Genomic DNA, 20,923 nt, shown 5'->3' on the forward strand with positions numbered 1-20,923 from the left:
ACCCATTCCTTGTAGCAATTAAGCATGGTGGCTACAGATAAGAGTAGTTTCAGGTGGGGATTGTTACGTATGTACACTCCTTTTCTTCAAAAAAGGAGGGCAGGTCCATCAGGACGACATGGCCATCTCACCCAAAAATAGATTTTTCGCTTTGCTTCAAAATCCGTTTTTTGGGCTCAAGCCATGTCGTCCTGATGGAAGCTTACCAGAGAATTACTTGAAAGTACTGTATCTGTGGGTTTGTATAAGTGCCTTAACCTTGATTCAGCTTCTATATGGTCATCCAGACCACATAAATATATGACGGTACCGTTATTCGTTATATCCACTAAGCTTGGAACAATCTTAGGGCTTCCTGCCCCCTGCAGAGAAATGTCATCATTGACTATAGAAGCGACAAGGTTTGTACATATGTTGGAACAAATGTAATTATCTTTCAATGAATATGTTCATACATATGTGCACCTTCTAGTATTACTGTACTTTATTTTAGGAAAATAAGTAAATAAGAACTCTGTCTAATTTTATTCGTCTACTTTGGGGAAAATAAGACGCAAATACATTTTTATCCTTTATTTGTATAGACAACTTAAATGGAATAACGAATGTATTAAATTAGAATCAATTAACATACAGCCAACATTCTAAAGGTACATATATATTTATCACCTGAAAGGGAAGAAATATATATTAACCACTCGAAATCATTTGAAAATTATAAAGATAATTTCACTGTAAATGTTGGATGAATTTTAACACTGTGTACAAGTGTACACATGGCACTGGTGTCATTGGTATGATTCTACACCTATAAACAACAGTCCTAGGGGCACCTGGGTGACCCTTAATAAAAGGTATTACACTGCAAGGTGTTAACACCTTTTCACCCAAACTGTAACAGTCCCAAACAGTTCACTGTTCATCGCAGCACTAGACGACAGGTTTTACAACACTACTGCCGCCACCACAAAATGTTTCAAATCATGCACTTGCTTCACGTAATGTTTATAGGAGACTTTAGAGGATTTCTAACCAGTGTATGAGCAGAGTCTCTCAAAGTCCATATACTGAAAAAAGTTCAGCGAGGAAGCAATCTTTCTCGGATCATGACCCGCGGGTGTACCATCAGGATCCACTCTGCGAATGAAGTAGGTGAGCTTCGCCCTCAGTTGTTTCAGGGATAACTTTGATTCTGAGGTTTCGCCTTTGAAGAGCTGTCCTCCCTTGAAGTCTGAAGTTCTTCGAAGATAGACCTTTAGACACTCTACTGGGCATAGAGAGACTTCTTCCTTCAGAGGGCAGATTTCCAGGGACCCCACCTTTTGGTGGGTAGTTCGTTTTTGGCGAGAAAAGTAGGATCGGGAAAAAGATTCAGCCCTCCCACTTCTGTGAACCGAATATGGCCCTCGTCTCTTAATAGGGCTACTATTTCACTAACTCTAGCCCCTGAGGCTATAGTGAACAAAAATATCACTTTTTGTTTAGAGAGCAATCTTCATTGATCAAGTTCGAAGCATAGTGTAAGACTTTGTCCAGAGACCATGAAATGGGCTTTGGAAGGGCTGCTGGTTTAAGTCTAGCGCATGCTTTCGGAATCTTGTTGAAGATTTTGTTCGACAGGTCCACCTGGAAGGCGTATAGAAGAGGTTTAGTCAAAGCTGACTTACACGTAGTTATCGTGGTGGAAGCCAAGCCTTGCTTGTGAAGGTGGATGAAGAAGGATAGTCAGAAATCCATTGAGATTTCCGTCGGCTTTTTGTCTTTAACAAAAGCGATCCACTTCTTCCTAGACAATTCATATTGTCTTCTGGTTGACTTACACTTGTATTCTTCTAGAAAGTCTATCTGTCTTTCGAGTTCCCAAATCTCTTCTTGACTGCTAAGGCGAGAAAATCATGAGATGTAGGTTTTGGGTTCTCTGTGATGAAGTGAAGACAGTCGACTTCTGAACCAATTGGGATAGAACTGGGTTCGGTAGAGGAAACAGCCTCAACTTCAGTTCTATCACGAGAGGGAATCAATTGCTCTTGGGCCACTTGGGGGCCACTACTGCTGCAGTTCCCTTGAAGGATCTCAGCTTGTTGAGGACCTTCAGCAGGAGATTTGTTGGCATGAACAGGTAGATGTGAGTCCACTTGTTCCAATCGAGGGACATGGCGTCCGTCGCCTCTGCCCAAGGGTCCTCGTACGGGGCTGCGTATCGAGGTAATTTCTTGTCACTCGTCGTGAAGAGGTCGATCTGTAGTTCTGGGACTTTTTCCAAGATGAAGGAGAGTGAGTCTGCGTCTAGAGACCATTCTGACTCTATCGGCTTTAGCCCGGATAGAGTGTCTGCCATCACATTGCGGAACCCTTATAGGTGAACTGCTGATAAGTGCCATCTTTTCTTTCTTGCCAAGCGAAAGATGGCCAACATCACATGATTGCGCTGTCCAAGACCAGTCTGATGTGGGCTGATCTGTGAGGGGATAGCTTCTTCAACATCAGGAGGACTGCCATGGCCTCCAGAATGTTGATGTGAAAGGTCTTGAACAGGGATGACCAGGTCCCTTGGGCTTTCCTTTGGTGGGAGTGACCTCCCCATCCTTCTGTCGAGGCATCCATGTGGATGGTCACCGATGGAGGAGGTGGTTGTAAGGAAACAGTCCTTGCTAGGCTCTTGACCTTCGACCACGGCTTGAGAAGCGATCGTAGTAAGGTCAGTACTGGTCTCTGTAGATCTCTTCGAGCATTTGATGCGTATCTTCTCCAGACTCCTAACGCATCTTTCAGCTGTGCTCTTAGCGCTGGGTCTGTTACTGCTGCAAACTGGAGAAAACCCAGTACTCCTTCCTGTTGGCGTCTTGAGATCCTGTTGTATTTCAGTAGTCTCTTGACAGAACCCGCGATCTCTCTCCTCTTCTTTGGTGGAATGGAGAGACGGTGTGACTGCAAGTTCCAATGGATTCCCAGCCATTGAAACTCCTGAGCTGGAGAGAGGCGAGACTTCTTGTGGTTGATCTTGAATCCTAGATGTTCCAGGAACTGGATCACTTTCTTGAATGCTTGCAGACAAGCAGTTTTGGATGCTGCCCACACCAGCCAGTCGTCCAGGTATGCAGCTACCTGAACGCCTTCTAGGGGTAGTTGTACGACTGCGTCCGCAAGTTTCGTGAAGATCCTTGGGGCTATGTTTAGTCTGAAGGGCATGGCCCTGAAGACATACTTTATCTTCTGTAACTTGAATCTTAGGTAGGAGGTGAGGAGGCGGTTGACTGGAAAGTGCCAGTAAGCATCTGCCAGGTCTATTGAGACTGTGTATGCCCCTTTTGGTAACAGGGACCTTATGTGTTGAAGGATTAGCATCCTGAACTTCTTGTTCTCGATGAACTCGTTGAGTGGTGGCGACAAGTCTGGAATGACTCTGAGTTTGTCCGAGTCCTTCTTGGGAACACAGAACAGCCTTCCCTGGAATTTGATGGACTTTGCTTTCCTTATAACCTTTTTGTTCAAGAGTTCTAAGTTATATTCTTCCAGTAAGGGGGTGGAGTGTTGGAAGAACTGTGGAAATGAAGGTGGAGATTTGTTCCATTTCCATCCTAGTCCATTCTTTATTAGGATGTGGGCCCAGGGATCGAAGGTCCAACGATCCTGAAAGTGGAGGAGTCTCCCTCCTACCTGGAGCATCTCATTGCTTGGATGGTCCTGAGGGTTTGCCACCCTGACCACGTCCTCCCCTGCCTCGTGAGGGGTTTCTTGAGGAGCCCCGTCTAGATCCTCTACCTTTCGGGTGAAAGGTAGTGGTGTGCCTCTCAAAACCTGGGTTGAAGGCTGGTGATTGGGCTACCAGCTGTTGAGGCACCACTTGGAAGGTGGTTTGTGGTTGAACAACCACTTGGGGCATCGTGGTCATGGTGACTGTGGAATGTTGCACAGGCCGAGAAGGTAGTCGTGGCTTCTTCGTCTTCCTCTTAGGTTGGGGACCAGCATCAGGGGAAGATTTTCTCTTCGAAGAAATGCCCCACTTTTGGAGAAGATTCCTATTCTCTGTGGCGGCTTTCTCGACGACTTCTTGGACTACTTCCTTTGGGAAGAGGTCCTTGCCCCAGATACAAGACGTAATCAGCTTCCTGGGTTCATGTTTGACCGTTGCGTTGGCAAACACAAACTCCCGGCAGGCCCTCCTGGCCTTCACGAAAGCGTACAAGTCCTTGACTAAAGTGGCCATGTGCATCTTGGCCAGGACTGTGTACATGTCTGGGGTACTAGGAATGCCTGCACACATCTCCATTCAGTTCTGGAGGGAAAGAGAAGCGGCTAACCTCTCCTTTGTCTCCTGTTCTCTTCTCAGGAAAAAGTCCGACAACTTCGGGAGGTTCTCGCTGAACTGCTGTCCTGCGATGTCCGCAATCGAGTTTCGAGACTGAGAAGGTTACGTGGACCTCCTTTCATTCCTTCTCATCTGTGGGCAAGGCCAGAGACAATGGCCTACGCTCCTCTAGCGTAGGACTTGGTTTGCCTGCATCAATAGCCTTCATTACACTTTGGAGAGCTTTTGACAAGAAGGGGAAAGCTCTTGATGAAGGAGCAAGAAAAGTAGGGTGTTTCTTGCTCAGCGCAGAAACTCTAGAGTTGGTATATTATTATTATTATTAAATGCTAAGCTACAACCCTAGTTGGAAAAGCAGGATGCTATAAGCCCAGGGGCTTCAACAGGGAAAATAGCCCAGTGAGGAAAGGAAACAAGGAAAAATAAAATATTCTAAGAACAGCAAAAACATTGAAATAAATATTTCCTATATAAACTATAAAAACTTTAACAAAACAAGAGGAAGAGAAACTAGATAGAACAGTGTGCCCGAGTGTACCCTCAAGCAAGAGAACTCTAACACAAGACAGTGGAAGATCATGGTACAGAGACTATGGCACTACCCAAGACTAGAGAACAATGGTTTGATTTTGGAGTGTCCTTCTCCTAGAAGAGCTGCTTACCATAGCTAAAGAGCCTCTTCTACCCTTACCAAGAGGAAAGTGGCCACTGAACAAATACGGTTTAGTAGTTAACCCCTCGAGAGAAGAAGAATTGTTTGGTAATCTCAGTGTTGTCAGGTGTATGAGGATAGAGGAGAATCTGTATAGAATAGGCCAGACTATTCGGTGTCTGTGTAGGCAAAGGGAAAGAACCGTAACCAGAGAGAAAGATCCAATGTAATACTGTCTGGCCAGTCAAAGGACCCCATAACTCTCTAGTGGTAGTATCTCAACGGCCGGCTGGTGCCCTGGCCAACCTACTTTAACCTTTTTTAGGCTACTCGTCAAGAGAGCCTGACCCTTGTCGTGGTCGAAAACCATGACCTCCTTTGGTTCCGTCTCTTCTTTAGATGCTGGCTCACTTTTCAGCCACAAAGTTTGGCCAAAATTCGATGTCGTCCAGGTGGATGGCTCCCATCTTCTCCGAAATGTAGAGTTTCCCATTCATAATTGGCATAAACTCTGCATACCTCCAGGGATTCGTTTCGGAGCAAGTTGGCAGGTCCTGCACTCTGGGTCACTTGAAAGACCCACAGGAAGTGACTATCCGAGTTGCTTCGCGGAACTCCTTCGTCATTTCCTTCTTCATATCTACGTTTTCCTTACGTAGAGTATCCATTAGCATCGTAATTTGGGCCATAACCGCTTGACCCAGCGAGTCTAATGGAGTGGTAGGAGCCGAAGACGTGGACGGTGCTGTCTGGAATGTCGACACAGACAGAAGGGGATCCTCCACTTCCGTCGACTCAAGGTCCTCGTCTCCTCTGGGTGGCAGGGCCACCTCTTCTTCAGGATCCTCTTGAAGGAGATCCTTTTCTGTGTCCGAGGACACTTCAGACATCTTCTCCTGATGGATGTCCATGCCTTTCATTGCCTCGTTGAGGTCGGCCTCAACTGCAATTTGGATGCAAGGAGGCCTGGGTCGTGCCTGGGGTTCGACGGCATCAGCTGTTGCCTTCTGGAACAGCATGCTTCTCATCATGTCGTTGGGAAGGTGCGGTATGGCTACATTCCAGCTGGGCTTAAAACATATATCCATAGTAAAGATCTCAGGTTTGTGTAGTTAGAAAAAATATACAAATTATCTCTTGAGGTTGGTAGATGATGAAAAGAAAGTTAAAAGACTTCTCAAATTATTAGAAGTAAGGTATAGATAGTCTGAGACAAACTGGTTATATTTTGACCTTACACAACATCATAGGAAGCAAGTTGGAAAAATGTTACTTGTTTTAATTCTCATTTGCAAATTTATTTTATTACAAATTCATCTCTTAATTTTGCATATAGCATTGCTTTTATTATTTGTGTATTATGTGATCTTTTATGTTTAATTTGCAGAGTACTTTTTTTAATATATTTACATGTAAAGTATCAAGAATTTTTGTCATTTGTATATGCAAATGGGTTTAGTTTGTTAACCTCTGATAGCTTGCATAAGGTGAAACCTGCAAGGATGTAAGTTTGTTAACCCTTTTACCCCCGAGGTATTTGGAAATTTCCAACCCTTAACCCCCAAGGGATTATTTTTTTCCTAGCACATTTTGCAGTATATATTTTTTAAATTGCTCTAACAGCCTTAATTTTTGTCATAGAGAGGTCAGGTTGGTCTCATTCTCTTGGAAAATGCCTGAATTTTCTCAAAAAATTATCAAAAAATATGAAAAACAAATTTTTATAGCATTTTTTTGCAAGGACGTACCGGTACGTCCATGGGGGTAAAGGGATGGCTTTTGTGAAACGTACCAGTACGTCCTTTGGGGGTAAAAGGGTTAAAACCTGATTGAAACATTCTTTTTTGTACTTATTTCTGATAAAAGATAGACTTTCTTTAGGTTTATGTGGATTCTAATAACATGTTTTATGCTTAACAGTGTTAGTTTTAACTTTATTGTGGGTTTGTTTGTTTTTAGATTACTTTTGTTCCTCATATTATTAAATACAAATATTTTACTTTATTTTACCCTTCAGGGAGCTCCAGGCTCTCCAGTAAGAGAACCGCTTGAGAAGCAGAACAACGCGACTGCGGTCGACGAGCCGAGAGAGACCCACACGCTGATGTCAGGTAAGCACTCCTCACGCACCCGTCTCTCTTACCCGAGTCGCTGACTTATTAGTCCCTGCACAAATAGTGATAAGTTGAGTATGAAGTGGAATGTAGTTGCATAAATTGAGTGACCCTTATCCACAGACCCTGCATTCAGTTGGAAGTAAATTATTGATTTCAGATGTTTCAAAAAAAAAAAAAAAAAAAAAAAAAACAGCTTTACCAACCTCTTGGAGAGTTTACTAACATTATTTATTGAATGATAAAGCAGTTATTTTCCCCCGAAACTATTCCAGGAGAAATGCAGAGTGGAGTATAGCAGAGTTGGAGATATAGTGGAGAGGCTAGGGTGAGAAAAATTAAATTTAAAAGCTTCCATTGCCTGCTTTGGGAGGATTTGGTTGAAGTGATGACATTGTGAGACACTAGGGTAGCTATACAAGTCATATTCAGAGCATATTGTATAAATTGTAGAATACATTAACTGCTTCTTTGGGTTGTAGTTCACTATTCTGTTGATTGTCCATGGTATTCGCCATTTGTTTTGTTGCGTTTTTTAACACTGGTGTTTTTTTTTTCTGTTTACTTGATTTTGTGTTTGATCATTTTTGTAGTGTTAAGGGAAGTATTTGCTTTCAAAACTGACAAATCAATATACGTACATATACCTTTTTCCGCCGTCAATATTCTATGTACATTCTATATACAGTAATTAAGAAAATTTATTCCTATCTGTGATGTTAATTTAAAAGAAAGGCTCATGTAATGACTATACATGATAAAACAATTTTGAGACTGGTGCTTCAGTAGCGCTCGAGGGTTTACCATGAGATTTGGAATACAGTACAGTACGTACTTAATTTCATAATGCGGAAATATTAGTTTTCGCAAACAGAAAGACCTTATATAATCAGTGCAAGCAGTGCCCCTTCTCCTTTTCCATGATGTACAGCATAATAAATCTTGTAGCCTATGCTAGGGTTCCCAAGACTCCATCCCAGCTTGTGCAAATGAACACAAAGTCATTAAATTGTACGGAAACCATGAAAGTGAGAACAGCATAATGTATAGAATATATCCAGTATGTACTTAATTTCATAATGCGGAAATATTAGTTTTCGCAAACAGAAAGACCTTATATAATCAGTGCAAGCAGTGCCCCTTCTCCTTTTCCATGATGTACAGCATAATAAATCTTGTAGCCTATGCTAGGGTTCCCAAGACTCCATCCCAGCTTGTGCAAATGAACACAAAGTCATTAAATTGTATGGAAACCATGAAAGTGAGAACAGCATAATGTATAGAATATATCCAGTACGTATAATTTCATAATGCGGAAATATTAGTTTTCGCAAACAGAAAGACCTTATATAATCAGTGCAAGCAGTGCCCCTTCTCCTTTTCCATGATGTACAGCATAATAAATCTTGTAACCTATGCTAGGGTTCCCAAGACTCCATCCCAGCTTGTGCAAATGAACACAAAGTCATTAAATTATACGGAAACCATGAAAGTGAGAACAGCATAATGTATAGAATATATCCAGTAAAATCATACTTTACATGGTATGCAATATACATGTTCAGATATTCTCCCTCTGAAAAATAATTTCTCATAAACTTAGAGAAACAAATATTAAGATACATAATATTATTCAAATCAACTTCCTACGCAGTGTCGTGACACCTATCTTAAACTCTAATCCCTCTGAGGAAATATGAAAACTTGAATTCCGAATTGACATTGAATTAGGATAGTACAGTAATATGAAAATTGTAGGATTTCTAGTAGTTTTGGTCTTGTTCATTATAATCATCCTTCCATTATTTTGATATAGAGTCTTTTGAAATAATGCCATACAAAATTTTGTAGTCTAATGAGTTTGCATCACAAAACTCAAACCTTCTAGCGTGTATAACAATTTTTTATACGTCCTCTACTGTAAATATTTTGTTTTAAATGTTTTGATTTATACACCACTGCCTGTACTGTTGTATCAAGTGCTTTTACGTTTGGGCAGTTTTCGAAGTAATTCTAGGAAACCACTTAGGATAAGCATGTCATGTCAGTTGTTTCACACAACATCAAGAATCTCGTTGACCAATATCTGAAATTTTACGCTCTCAGTAAAATTCTTCTTTGATCGTACAGTCATTCTTACGGAGGGAGAGAACTCAAGATTTTTACGTTTGTAAATCAACGCCAGGCTGTAATGCTATCGTGAAGCGTTGCATGCTTGTCTTTCAGTTTGGTTCAAGTTATTTTTGTCTTCATTTTAGTTTTTATGTAGTTACTTGAATAAGATTCATTAAATCAAATCCATGATATGTCTACATTCAACATAATGTGGATAATGTGTATGAAGTACTTTACGTATAACATAACATTGGCTTATTTTGTTATGTTTGGCAGCTTAGATCTTCTCATTGATTTCTGTGAAGTCTCAACTAAAAATACTCTTTCAGCTTTAGCGAGATAGTTTCCTTTTGGTTAAGCTGCTTTACGGCTGACAATGCGAGGATAATTGGATTGTTTAAAGTCTTATTTTAAGAATGCAGTCTGTTCATGTGGTGTAGCCAGTGATTTATCCTTCAGGAAACATTATAGACTGGAGAGGCTCTTTGAGGAAAGAACTGCAAGTGGTTTGAGCTTCTGAAACCATTGCAAACGATGGTCAGGTCTTAGACATTATACGGTCTTCCTTGTTTATCGTTCGAAAACCCAATTTTCTGAATTTAGTTCTCATATCCAATTATGGCGGTGACATTTCCCAGAGTTGACGTTATTAGAAGTTTAGGTCAATTTAATGGATACCCTCTCGAATAGGTTATTCGTAATTGATGAAAAGTGTTTATTACATTACAGTATTATCTTTTGCCAAGTTCTACCAAATACAACAGTACAGTATTATCTTTTGTCAAGTTGTACAAAGTATTACAGTACAGTATTATCTTGTACCAAGTTGTACTATTACAGTACACTATTATCTTTTGCCAAGTTATACCAACTATTATAGTACAGTATTATCTTTTACCAAGTGGGCCAAAGTATTACAGTACAATATTATCTTTTACCAAATTGTACTAAGTATTACAGTACATTATTATCTTTTACCAAGTGGGCCAAAGTATTACAGTACAGTATTATCTATCACCAAGTTGTACCAACTATTACAGTACAGTATTATCTTTTATCAAGTTGTACTAAGTATTACAGTACATTATTATCTTTTGCCAAGTTGTATTTGATTTGTTAAGCATTTTCCTCCATGTAAAACATTTCCACCCAGCTTTGTTTCATGTAGCCTTACAACTTAAAAACAACTTGAACACCCCCAGCATTGATTTCAATATATCTGGTATAGGTCACTTCAGTTCTCACAAGTCTTCACTTTAACGAGATCAGTTTTCTTGTACGACCCTCAAGGATGGTCATGATAACCAAAGTGCCATGTCGAGTCTCTGTCAGACACTGCTCTTGGGTTGCTTCGTCATTTGCCGTTAACGGGTCTCTTTGTCAATTGTGGTACTGTGTGGGTTTAACCTCGTAATAGTTGTAAATACAATATATTTTCACTGCCAGCGGTGAATTCAACAAAACTTCTGATATAGCCAATTCTTTCAAGACCACACAAATCCTATAGTCCATTTCTTTTAGAGATACATATTTGCACCGACTCGCAGCGGTGCCCTTTTAGCTCGGAAAAGTTTCCGGATCACTGATTGATTGGACAAGATAATTCTAACCAATCAGCAATCAGGAAACTTTTCCGAGCTAAAAGGGCACCGCCGCGAGTCGGTGCAAATATGCATCGCTAAAAGAAATGGACTATAGCTCGTTGATATTTATTTGAAAGCTCTCATCAAGACCTTTCTAATAGATAAAATCTTGCACGGCTTAGGTGGTTTTAAAAGATGCTTCCTTTATTCAAAGTTTGATTAAGTCACCAATGGCAGTGAGAGGCCTAATAACAAAAAGGACTGCCATTAATACAAAATTATGTTAGTGCAACTAAGGGATAATATTGATTTCTCATTATGGGTTTCTTAAGTTTAGGTAACTGAAGTATAAACATTTGAATAACAAAGTACCAAAGAGATTTTAAGTATTTGCCTTTGATTGAATATAATATTTTCGAGTTGGTTTTACTGCCATTTTATACCATTATACAGTGTAGGGAAATTTCCTTACAGAAACTTTCATATATTAGGGTCACAGCAAGTGTTTTTTCATGTTCTCATATTTATAGAATCTATTAACCCTCTTACCCCCAAAGGACGTACTGGTACGTTTCACAAAAGCCATCCCTTTACCCCCATGGACGTACCGGTATGTCCTTGCAAAAAAATGCTATAAAAATTTGTTTTTCATATTTTTTTATAATTTTTTGAGAAAATTCAGACATTTTCCAAGAGAATGAGACCAACCCGACCTCTCTATGACAAAAATTAAGGCTGTTAGAGCAATTTAAAAAAAATATACTGCAAAATGTGCTGGGAAAAAAATAACCCCCTGGGGCTTAAGGGTTGGAAATTTCCAAAAACCCCGGGGGTAAAAGGGTTAAAATCTATGAAGAGAACTGTACGATAATAGAAATTTCAAATGCTAGTTATTATTAGCATTAGATTTTGCACCTGTATTCATCACCTCCATATGATTTTTTGGTGGTTAGAAGTCAATCTCAGCTCTTGTATACTGTATAGCTTCACAACATTATGATGAGTACCGAAGGTCCCCAACTTTCAAACGTTCGCCTTGCGAACATTCAAGAGTTACAAACACAAATCCAACTGAAAATAACGAAGATAAGATAAAGAAATACTATAATAAAAAAATGTTACATCATTTAATACAGTAAGCAAGACAAAATTTGTAGTGACCTGATATCGGTTTCATATCCCTTTTACCCCCAGGCTCTTTGGAAATTTCCAACCCTTAACCCCCAGGGGCTATTTTTTTTCAAGCACATTTTGTAGTATATTTTTTTCAAAATGCTCTAACAGCCTTAATTTTTGTCATAGAGAGGTCAGGTTGGTCTCATTCTCTTGGAAAATGCCTGAATTTTTTCAAAAAATTATCAAAAATATACAAAAAAAATTTAAATAGCAGTTTTTTGCAAGGATGTACCGGTACGTCCATGCGGGTAAAGGGATGAGTTTTGTGAAACGTACCAGTACGTCCTTTGGGGGTAAAAGGGATATGAAACCCGACTATTTGTTGACTTTTGTAGCTGGTAATCATAGGCAGGGGATTCAGGTTAGGTCTACCCTAGGCCAAAATGTAACAAAATTTGACATACAAACAATTCGACATACAAACAGTTTCTTGAAACCTATTAAGTTTGTAAGTTTGAGGACCTTCTGTATAGTACTTATGGGACGCTTTGCAAGCTGTAACAGCAGTGATTTCTATAGTCAATTTTATTTAGCGAGGCAGATTTGCACCGACTCGCAGCGGTGCCCTTTAAGCTCGGAAAAGTTTCCTGATGGCTGATAGGTTAGAATTGTCTTGTCCAACCAATCAGCGATCAGGAAACTTTTGAGCTAAAAGCGCACCCCTGCGAGTCGGTGCAAATCTGCCTCGCTAGAAAAAATTGACTATAGTTATCAACTTTATTTTTCAAGTCAGCTTGTTAGGCAAGGGCATTATTCAAACACTTTTGTATTTGGTACTTTGTTGTTCATATGTACCTCGTAACACAGTAATTGTGACGAAAGCAATGTAAATAGCTAAATTCCGTATGACTGAAGCTTAACGATGCTGCTGGTATGACTAATACAATTACTACCGCTTCGGCTAATACTACGTCAGTAGTACAATCGCAGATGTAATGGTTGTACAGTATATTTAGAGTAATAAGGATGTTTATATATTTATGGAAATGGAAGTTTGGTTTGTTTTAAATTATTGCTATTACTATTTTTACGGCTACCTCTGCTAATGCGGCTGTTGTTTCTACTAATAATGATGAAAATTAAATACTAATAGTAAGATCAATAACATTAAGATGAAGATGATGGTCTTATAGTCCATTTCTTTTATCGAGGCAGATTTGCACCGACTCGCAGAGGTGCCCTTTTAGCTCGGAAAATTTTCCTGATCGCTGATTGGTTAGAATTATCTCGTCCAACCAATCAGCGATCAGGAAACTTTTCCGAGCTAAAAGGGCACTGCTGCGAGTTGGTGCAAATCTGCATCGCTAAAAGAAATTGACTATAGTAAATAGGTCTATTATAATATGATGGTGATTTTATTTTGTTAATATATATGAATTAATGGTACTAATAATTGCTGTATTAGTTAAAGCTTAAAAAAAATGCCCTTGAAATATATGTACTGCAAGCAGTACAGTATTTTTTTTTTTTTTTTTTTTTTTTTTTTTTTGCTGTGAATAATTATACTTCATCTACAAACTACCTGAAGATCAAGGACATTTTAATATACACATCCATGAGTTGAAATGCCTATCTAAACTCTAACGTGGAAATAAATGTTAATGTTATAAGATCAACTGTTATAGAATGGAATATCTCCTTTTTTATATCCTCATGGACGTAGTTTATTAAGACTACAGAATCACGTATCCCAACATTTCGCTACTTGGGAAGTTTTCTTCTCATGTGTCTGGTGAAAATTACAGCAGAGCAGACTGAGGTAAATTGGACACCTATGTGGGAATTGGCAAAAGGATTGGACGAAAATTAAAAGCGGGGAATGATATCTTATATAATTTGAGTCTTTATGATACAGAGACATTAACCCTTTTACCCCCAAAGGACGTACTGGTACGTTTCACAAAACTCATCCCTTTACCCCTATGGATGTACCGGTACGTCCTTGCAAAAAACTGCTATTTACATTTTTTTGCATATTTTTGAGAAACTTCAGGCATTTTCCAAGAGAATGAGACCAACCTGACCTCTCTATGACAAAAATTAAGGCTGTTAGAGCAATTTGAAAAAAAAATATACAGTACTGCGAAATGTGCTTAAAAAAATAACCCCTGGGGGTTAAGGGTTGGAAAGTTCCAAATAGCCTGGGGTAAAAGGGTTAACATTTATGGATGAAATTAAATGGAAAGAAATTATTTGAAGTAGATAAGCATAAAACAAACTGGTAAATCAGGAGTTCATGCAAAATAGTAATAGCAATTGTTAATAATTGATACAAATTCCTGCCAAGATTCATCGTACGTTATTGTAAGTAGGGCTGACTGATTTCATTACTGATGACTATGATGAATATAATAATTAGTGTTGAATGTTACTGGGAAGTATAAGATTTGTAATACCTAAAGATACTATAATGGTATCGCTTGTCCTTGACTCCTCGGGAGAAACATACTCTCATATTGTCATCCTTTTAATGTTTCCTAAAGCAGTATCAAAGGAAATGAGTCACAGGATTATCATAATGACTTTAATTGATTGATTTAAAATTCTTGGCCTTTGTGACATCAAGGATTATTGACACAGAAACGGAGCTATTTACCGAGAGGAGGAAAGATGGGTGTAGTTATGTCCCTTTATTATTATTATTATTTTTATTATTACTTACTAAGCTACAACCCTAATTGGGAAAGCAGGATGCTAAAAGCCCAGGGGCTCCAACATGGAAAATAGCCCAGTGAGAAAGGAAACAAGAAAAAATAAAATGTTTTAAAAAGATTAACAACAGTAAAATTAATGTCTCTTATATAAACTATAAAACTTTAACAAAACAAGAGGAAAAGAAATAAGATAGAATAGTGTGTTCAAGTGTACCCTCAAGCAAGAGAACTCTAACCCAAGACAGTGGAAGACCATGGTACAGAGGCTATGGCACTTTTCATGAAATTCACTGAGCTTGGCTACTGTAAACCGGGAAATTTTCGCTGCAGTTTTGTTTTCGCGGTAACAGTTTTAATGCGAAAATAAAACTTCCACTAACACCAGGGAATTTGACCAAATTACCCACAAACAATAATAGACAACATATGAACCAAAACCAACACAGATGACAACCTTGTCAGAATAATCTGATTACAGAGTATGGAAGATACGCATTTGCAGATCAGTTTTCTACTACAATATATTTGAGTAAAACAATGCCTAATGATAAAACAGTACAATGTAATTTAGTTTTTTTTATGGGACATTCGAAAATCGTGAATTTAAAACTGCGAATTCAGATAACGTTGACAAATCACGAAATAAACAGGCGTGAAAATTTCTTGGATTACAGTACACTATATATCATTAAATTCTCCAAGTTGTCTGATGTACAAGGCTGTAAAAGGAATGATGAGAACTAATCTCAATTTTTAAATGAAATGTTGGATATAATCTTAAAACAACCTTAGCGGTCTGGTATGATTGGAGCAGATCAATAGGATTGGAGTCACAATATGACAGTATATTTCAAGAGGAGTTTGAAACAATGCATTAATGATCATAAGACTTTAACTTCAACACTAATAATATGGGAATACTGATCTACAGATGGTAGAAATTTTGTGTGCAAACTACACACCTGTTGTTTTAACAAAAGCCATTTGCCAAATTTAATCAGATAACACTTGGGATTTTTGATATGATGGAATGGGAAGTTGAAAATAAAAACGAAACAGATTCTCGGTGATATATTTTCTTTCTCTCGTTTTACTTTTAAATTTCATTATGATTGAATTTCTTCCGGGAAATTGGTGTCGTGTCTTTCTTCCCTTGTCAATCTTGCTTCTGTTTTCTTCATTGCCACATCTCTCAAATAAATTTGGCTTTTCACAATTAAGACTTACTATGTTTGCTGGCAGCCCTATCCAGAGGTTTTTATAATTAGTATAAGTAGACTAAATTTTTATATTGTTTGAGTGTTGTTTTTAAGTTTCTCTTGGGAGTACATTTTCTATCTTTTATTCATGCTGAACGCTTTCTGAGTTCTTGGACTACAAATGAAACCTTTCACTGAATTGAATGAATAAGAGCAATTAGAATTGAAGGGTTTTATTCTTAGAGTTGCTAGTCAGATAGAGGATAATTCAATATGTCTGCAAACTCATCGTACATTATATTTGAATGTTCACTCTAGAGACCAAAAATATTGATTCAATTTGCATTGGCTTTTTCTTATCAAAAGAAAATTTTAATTCTAATTGTCAGACCTTCTCCATCATAAGACTCAATACTAAACAGTACTCTAGAAGTTTTCTTCCATTTGTGACCAAGTTGTGGAATAATCTTCCTAATAGGATAGTTGAATCAGTAGAACTTCAAAAGTTCTAACTAGCAGCAAAGGTTTTTATGTTTAATAGGGTTACATAAGTCCTTTTATAGTTTATATATGAAATATCTGTTTTAATGTTAAATGTTTTTAAAATATTTTTTCTAATTTTTCATTACTTCTTATATCGTTTATTTATTTCCTTATTTCCTATCCTCACTGGGCTATTTTTCCCTGTTGGAGCCCTTGGGCCTATAGCATCTTGCTTTTCCAACTAGGTTTGTAGCTTAGCTAATAATAACAATAATAATAATAATTTTGAAGGAAGGATCAGCCAGTCACTATCATTAAATATGTTGGTCAAATTATTAAGTTAAGAAAATTACAGCCAAAGATACAAAGCAACTTTCTCAGAAAGTGCAGTAATTGTTGTAGGCCTACTTTACATGAACAAGAACTTTGTTGAATTCTCCCCCCCCCCCTATGAATCATACATCATACATATACCAAGGCACTTCCCCCAATTTTGGGGGGTAGCCGACATCAACTATGAAACAAAACAAAAAAGGGGACCTCTACTCTCTACGTTCCTCCAGCCTATCAAGGGACTCAACCGAGTTCAGATGGTACTGCTACGGTGCCACAGCCCACCCTCCCACATTATCCACCACAGATGAAGCTTCATAACGCTGAATCCCCTACTGCTGCTACCTCAGCGGTCATCTAAGGCATCGGAGGCAGCAGCAGGGCCTACCTGAACTGCGTCACAATCGCTCGCCATTCATTCCTATTTCTAGCACGCTCTCTTGCCTCTCTCACATCTATCCTCCTATCACCCAGAGCTTCTTCACTCCCCCTATGAATGAGTGAGAAAATACGGCTCACACCATCCCCACAAGAAGTCCATTGGGTTCATTTTTAAAGTTTGAGGTTTGTCGAGTCTTAAGAGCTTTTGTTAAAACAATGGTTTATGTGTAGTGTAAAAGCTAATCTTAAATTTTAGTTTTTACTAGAAATGATATATATATTATAAACAGCCTTAAAGAACATAGGTTATCATAGTATTTCCTAGCCAAATATTCCAAAAGGATTATAATTCCAGTGTTTATGTGGACGTTATTCTGTTAGAATTCAAATTATATCCCAGTCTGATTTACTGATTTGTATTAACTTGGGAAAGAGATGAATAGAATTGGTAGGAAGTCAGAGATCTTTTAAACAGAATCTGAAGTATTTAGCATTTGATTTCAGTTCAGTATTGAAGATTAGTAATATTGGTAAAGAGACCTTTGAAAGAGCTTCCATATTGTTTGAATTGTGAGTTATTGATGATGCTAAACTACGTTTTGGGCTTAGGCTGCTGTGCGGTCCCCAAGGACTGTAATGTCAGGGGATAATGTACCAAAGAAATATTATATTCCTGTGCCTTGGAGCCAGTGTATTAACGTACAAAATACTGACTCAGTGTGTGTAAGGGTGATGTACAATTGGGCTTTTGAACCTGTCATAGCACTTACTATGCTGAATCTGTTTGGTGATGACACGTCACCCACCGAGAACAATCTAACATGGAAGACAATGTATACCCTGGTGTTTGTTTCTCGTCTGGCGACCATCTTTATTCGTGTCTCGACAGAGTTAGTACGTATTATTGCGTGCTGAAGTCGATAAATTGAGGCTATTTTGTTTAAATGTACACATGATATACATGTATGCTAATAGTGGGTAATTCCCCCTCTTTATCTGAAGCTTTGTCCCCATATCCAGTTTTTAGGGATGGGTACCTTGGGAGTGGAAAGACTACTCGATTTGGAAGTGATTTCTGGCAACATGGGTTTATCATGCCTACTCACTGGCTTTTTTTAAACCTTTCTTAACCAATGTTAAATTTCAGGGCATCCAGCGATTTAAGGATTAGTCTGGGCATATGGTGTTTATAAGACACTACCTGAAACAAATTCAAGTAGTACTACTGTATGGGCATGAGGGGTGCTCGGCTTGTTCGTGGTGCCTATGAGAGGAAATTGGTAGAAAATATTTTTCTTTTCACATGTAAGCGTGAATTGGGTGTTCGCTTGATTGTAAATGACCTATGTGGTACATGAGTCTAACTTTGTTTATCTCTGGTATTCGTTCTTGGGGACCACAAATTATCCTACCGCACACATGAATTAGGTGTTTGCTTGATTTTAAGTGACCTGACCTATGTGGTACATGAGTCTAACTTTGTTTATCTCTTTTATTAGTTCTTGGGGACCACACAATATCCTTCCCCCAAGAAAGTGGTTATGCTGAAGGAAGAATTTTTGTGCAGGTGGTATGTGGTCCCCAAGATCCTCCTACATCCACGAGACTTGTTATTGGAATTGGGATGAGACCTACTACTGGAATGGTAAGTTGGTCACTGAGAAAAAAACAAATGCCGAGGTCAGCTCTTTCTCTAGTGTTAGTATTGTTTCTCAATGGTGACATGCCACAGTATTGTTTCCCAGTGGGTGACATATCATAGTATTGATTCTCAGTGGGTGATATGTCATAGTATTATTTCTCAATGGTGACATGCTAGTATTGTTTCTCAGTGGGTGACATGCCATAGTATTGTTTCCCAGTGGGTGATGTGTCATAGTATTGTTTCTCAATGGTGACATGCCATAGTATTGTTTCTCAGTGGGTGACATGCCATAGTATTGTTTCTCAGTGGGTGACATGCCATAGTATTGTTTCCCAGTGGGTGATATGCCATAGTATTGTTTCTCAGTGGTTGATATGTCATAGTATTGTTTCTCAATGGTGACATGCCATAGTATTGTTTCCTAGTGGGTGGTATGTCAGTTAGGAAATTATTTCAGCATTGGACGTTCTGCGACGGGTTCATTAGAGCCTGAACTTGTAGGTCGCCCCTATACATACTGAGTTTGTGAATGCACGTTGGTATACTTGCCTTAGGGCAGGGAAAATTAAATTTCTTTATGATATTATGTAATATTGGATTCCCTGTTTTAGCTTAATAGAAAACTCCCTTGGGACCTCACAGCACCTCCCCAAAAAGTCTTTTCCTTCGTCAAAAGCCCTTTTTTTGACAGATTATTGATAATTAATGAACTCTATAAAAGCCTTAATTACAAAAGAAATGAAGCTGAACTTCGGAGACAGTAGTGTATAGTATCAAATGTGAAAACACAAAGTTTGATTGAGTTGGTAATATTAGCAAATTACAATCGCTTGGCGTGGCAAAGTACCATAATCTTTAGTACTGTTATTTTAGATTTCACACTCCTAGCACTTGTATTTTAGGGACTGTGTCACTTCACATTCAAGGTATGTAGGTTAGTAAATACCTTGAATAATATCTTTACAAAAATTTATACACTTTGAGTTGAAAACACCTTGAAATATATTAGATTTGGCATTTGAAGAGCTTACATTAAGTTGTAATTTTTAGTATTAGAATACTGTATATTAAAGAATGTTTGATGAAACACTAATGTAATTACAGAGTCTGTATTGCATTTATTGAAAATTATAGTAAGCTTTTGTCTCAAGTCTATCTAATCCTCTAAAAACTTACGTGTTACAGTAGCACTTTATGATAATAAAACTCCGATACAGTTACATTAGATTTAATTTAATTTGTAACAAATAGTGTCTGCAGTTATGCATACACAGCTTGAAAAGGCATTTCCTCTGTGTGTGTGAATGTTGAGAGGACATCTTCTATCTGGTGCAATGTGCAAAGAGAAGGTTTATACAAGTGCTATTGGACTAATCTTAGCGGCGCATTCTGTGAGCAAGTCGCTGTGTATCTCAAATAAGTAAGTGGATCTTTTGGTCATTTAGTGTAATTGTGATGTGGCAATTGATATTTTTATGATCATTGTGTAATGCTACTCCTTTGTGAGGTGTACCTTCTGCGTCCTTTATAACACTGGTAAACTTCACATTTTTAATTAGTTTCGACTGTGTTTCTTTTGGTTGAATAATAGAATAGAAGTGACTGAGGCAAATTATCTGATGGTCCTAGTGAGGAGAAAGTCTGATATAGTGAACTAAAGTTTTTTAGACAATCTTAATTGTGCTCGGAAGAGCAAAATTATAAGTTTTTTTGGGCTCAAGCCATGTCGTCCTGATGGAAGGTTCCTATTGGTAGCTTTCTAAGGGATATTTGGTTACAGTGATATTCCCAGAGAATTGACCTTTAGGTCTCCAGAATTCTAACTCCTGGCACGAATATCCTTGAAATTTCTCTTAAGGATATCGCATAATATCAGGGGACGTATATCTTGATACGACACATAGCAATCTTCACTTCGAATAGCGTTTTCGCTTCGAGGGGGAAAGTGGCTAAACTGAAGGGGAGCCGTTATCAAGGTTACCCTTCCTCCCATACTACTACAGGGTTCCAAGATGGCACCCATTCCTATTTCAGTAGCGATTGCACACGGTGGTTTTCCCTGTTATCTAATGTTTCGATCGTTATTGAGAGGATTTAATATGCAATTTTCAGCTTCTTCTGCCTCTGAAAAGTTGAGTATTAGTCTTTACAGTGTATATTTTTTTACCTCCTGCTTCACAGTGAAATTAGTTTAATATAATGTGTTTTGGAGCTTGGCCAGTCACTGGAGGCACCATGGGCACTGTCGTTTGTTATGCGTGTGTTGTTTAGTTAGCAGA

The 20,923-nt window shown here is 38.4% G+C and overlaps 1 protein-coding gene across 3 annotated transcripts in view; it reads left to right on the plus strand.

Moving 5' to 3' along the window:
* LOC137625347 (monocarboxylate transporter 10-like) overlaps positions 1 to 20,923 on the plus strand; it is a 192,200-nt gene that overhangs the window by 138,777 nt on the left and 32,500 nt on the right. For 2 of the 3 annotated variants that reach the window (XM_068356192.1, XM_068356193.1), the window contains exon 9: positions 6,979 to 7,072. In XM_068356192.1, the coding sequence (XP_068212293.1) occupies positions 6,979 to 7,072 (94 nt within the window). Of the gene's footprint in view, positions 1 to 6,978; positions 7,073 to 7,350; positions 7,404 to 20,923 lie in introns of all 3 variants that reach the window. The other variant, XM_068356194.1, reaches the window with a different exon arrangement.

Source organism: Palaemon carinicauda, chromosome 32 (genome assembly GCF_036898095.1).
Source record: "Palaemon carinicauda isolate YSFRI2023 chromosome 32, ASM3689809v2, whole genome shotgun sequence".
Classification (NCBI taxonomy): domain Eukaryota; kingdom Metazoa; phylum Arthropoda; class Malacostraca; order Decapoda; family Palaemonidae; genus Palaemon; species Palaemon carinicauda.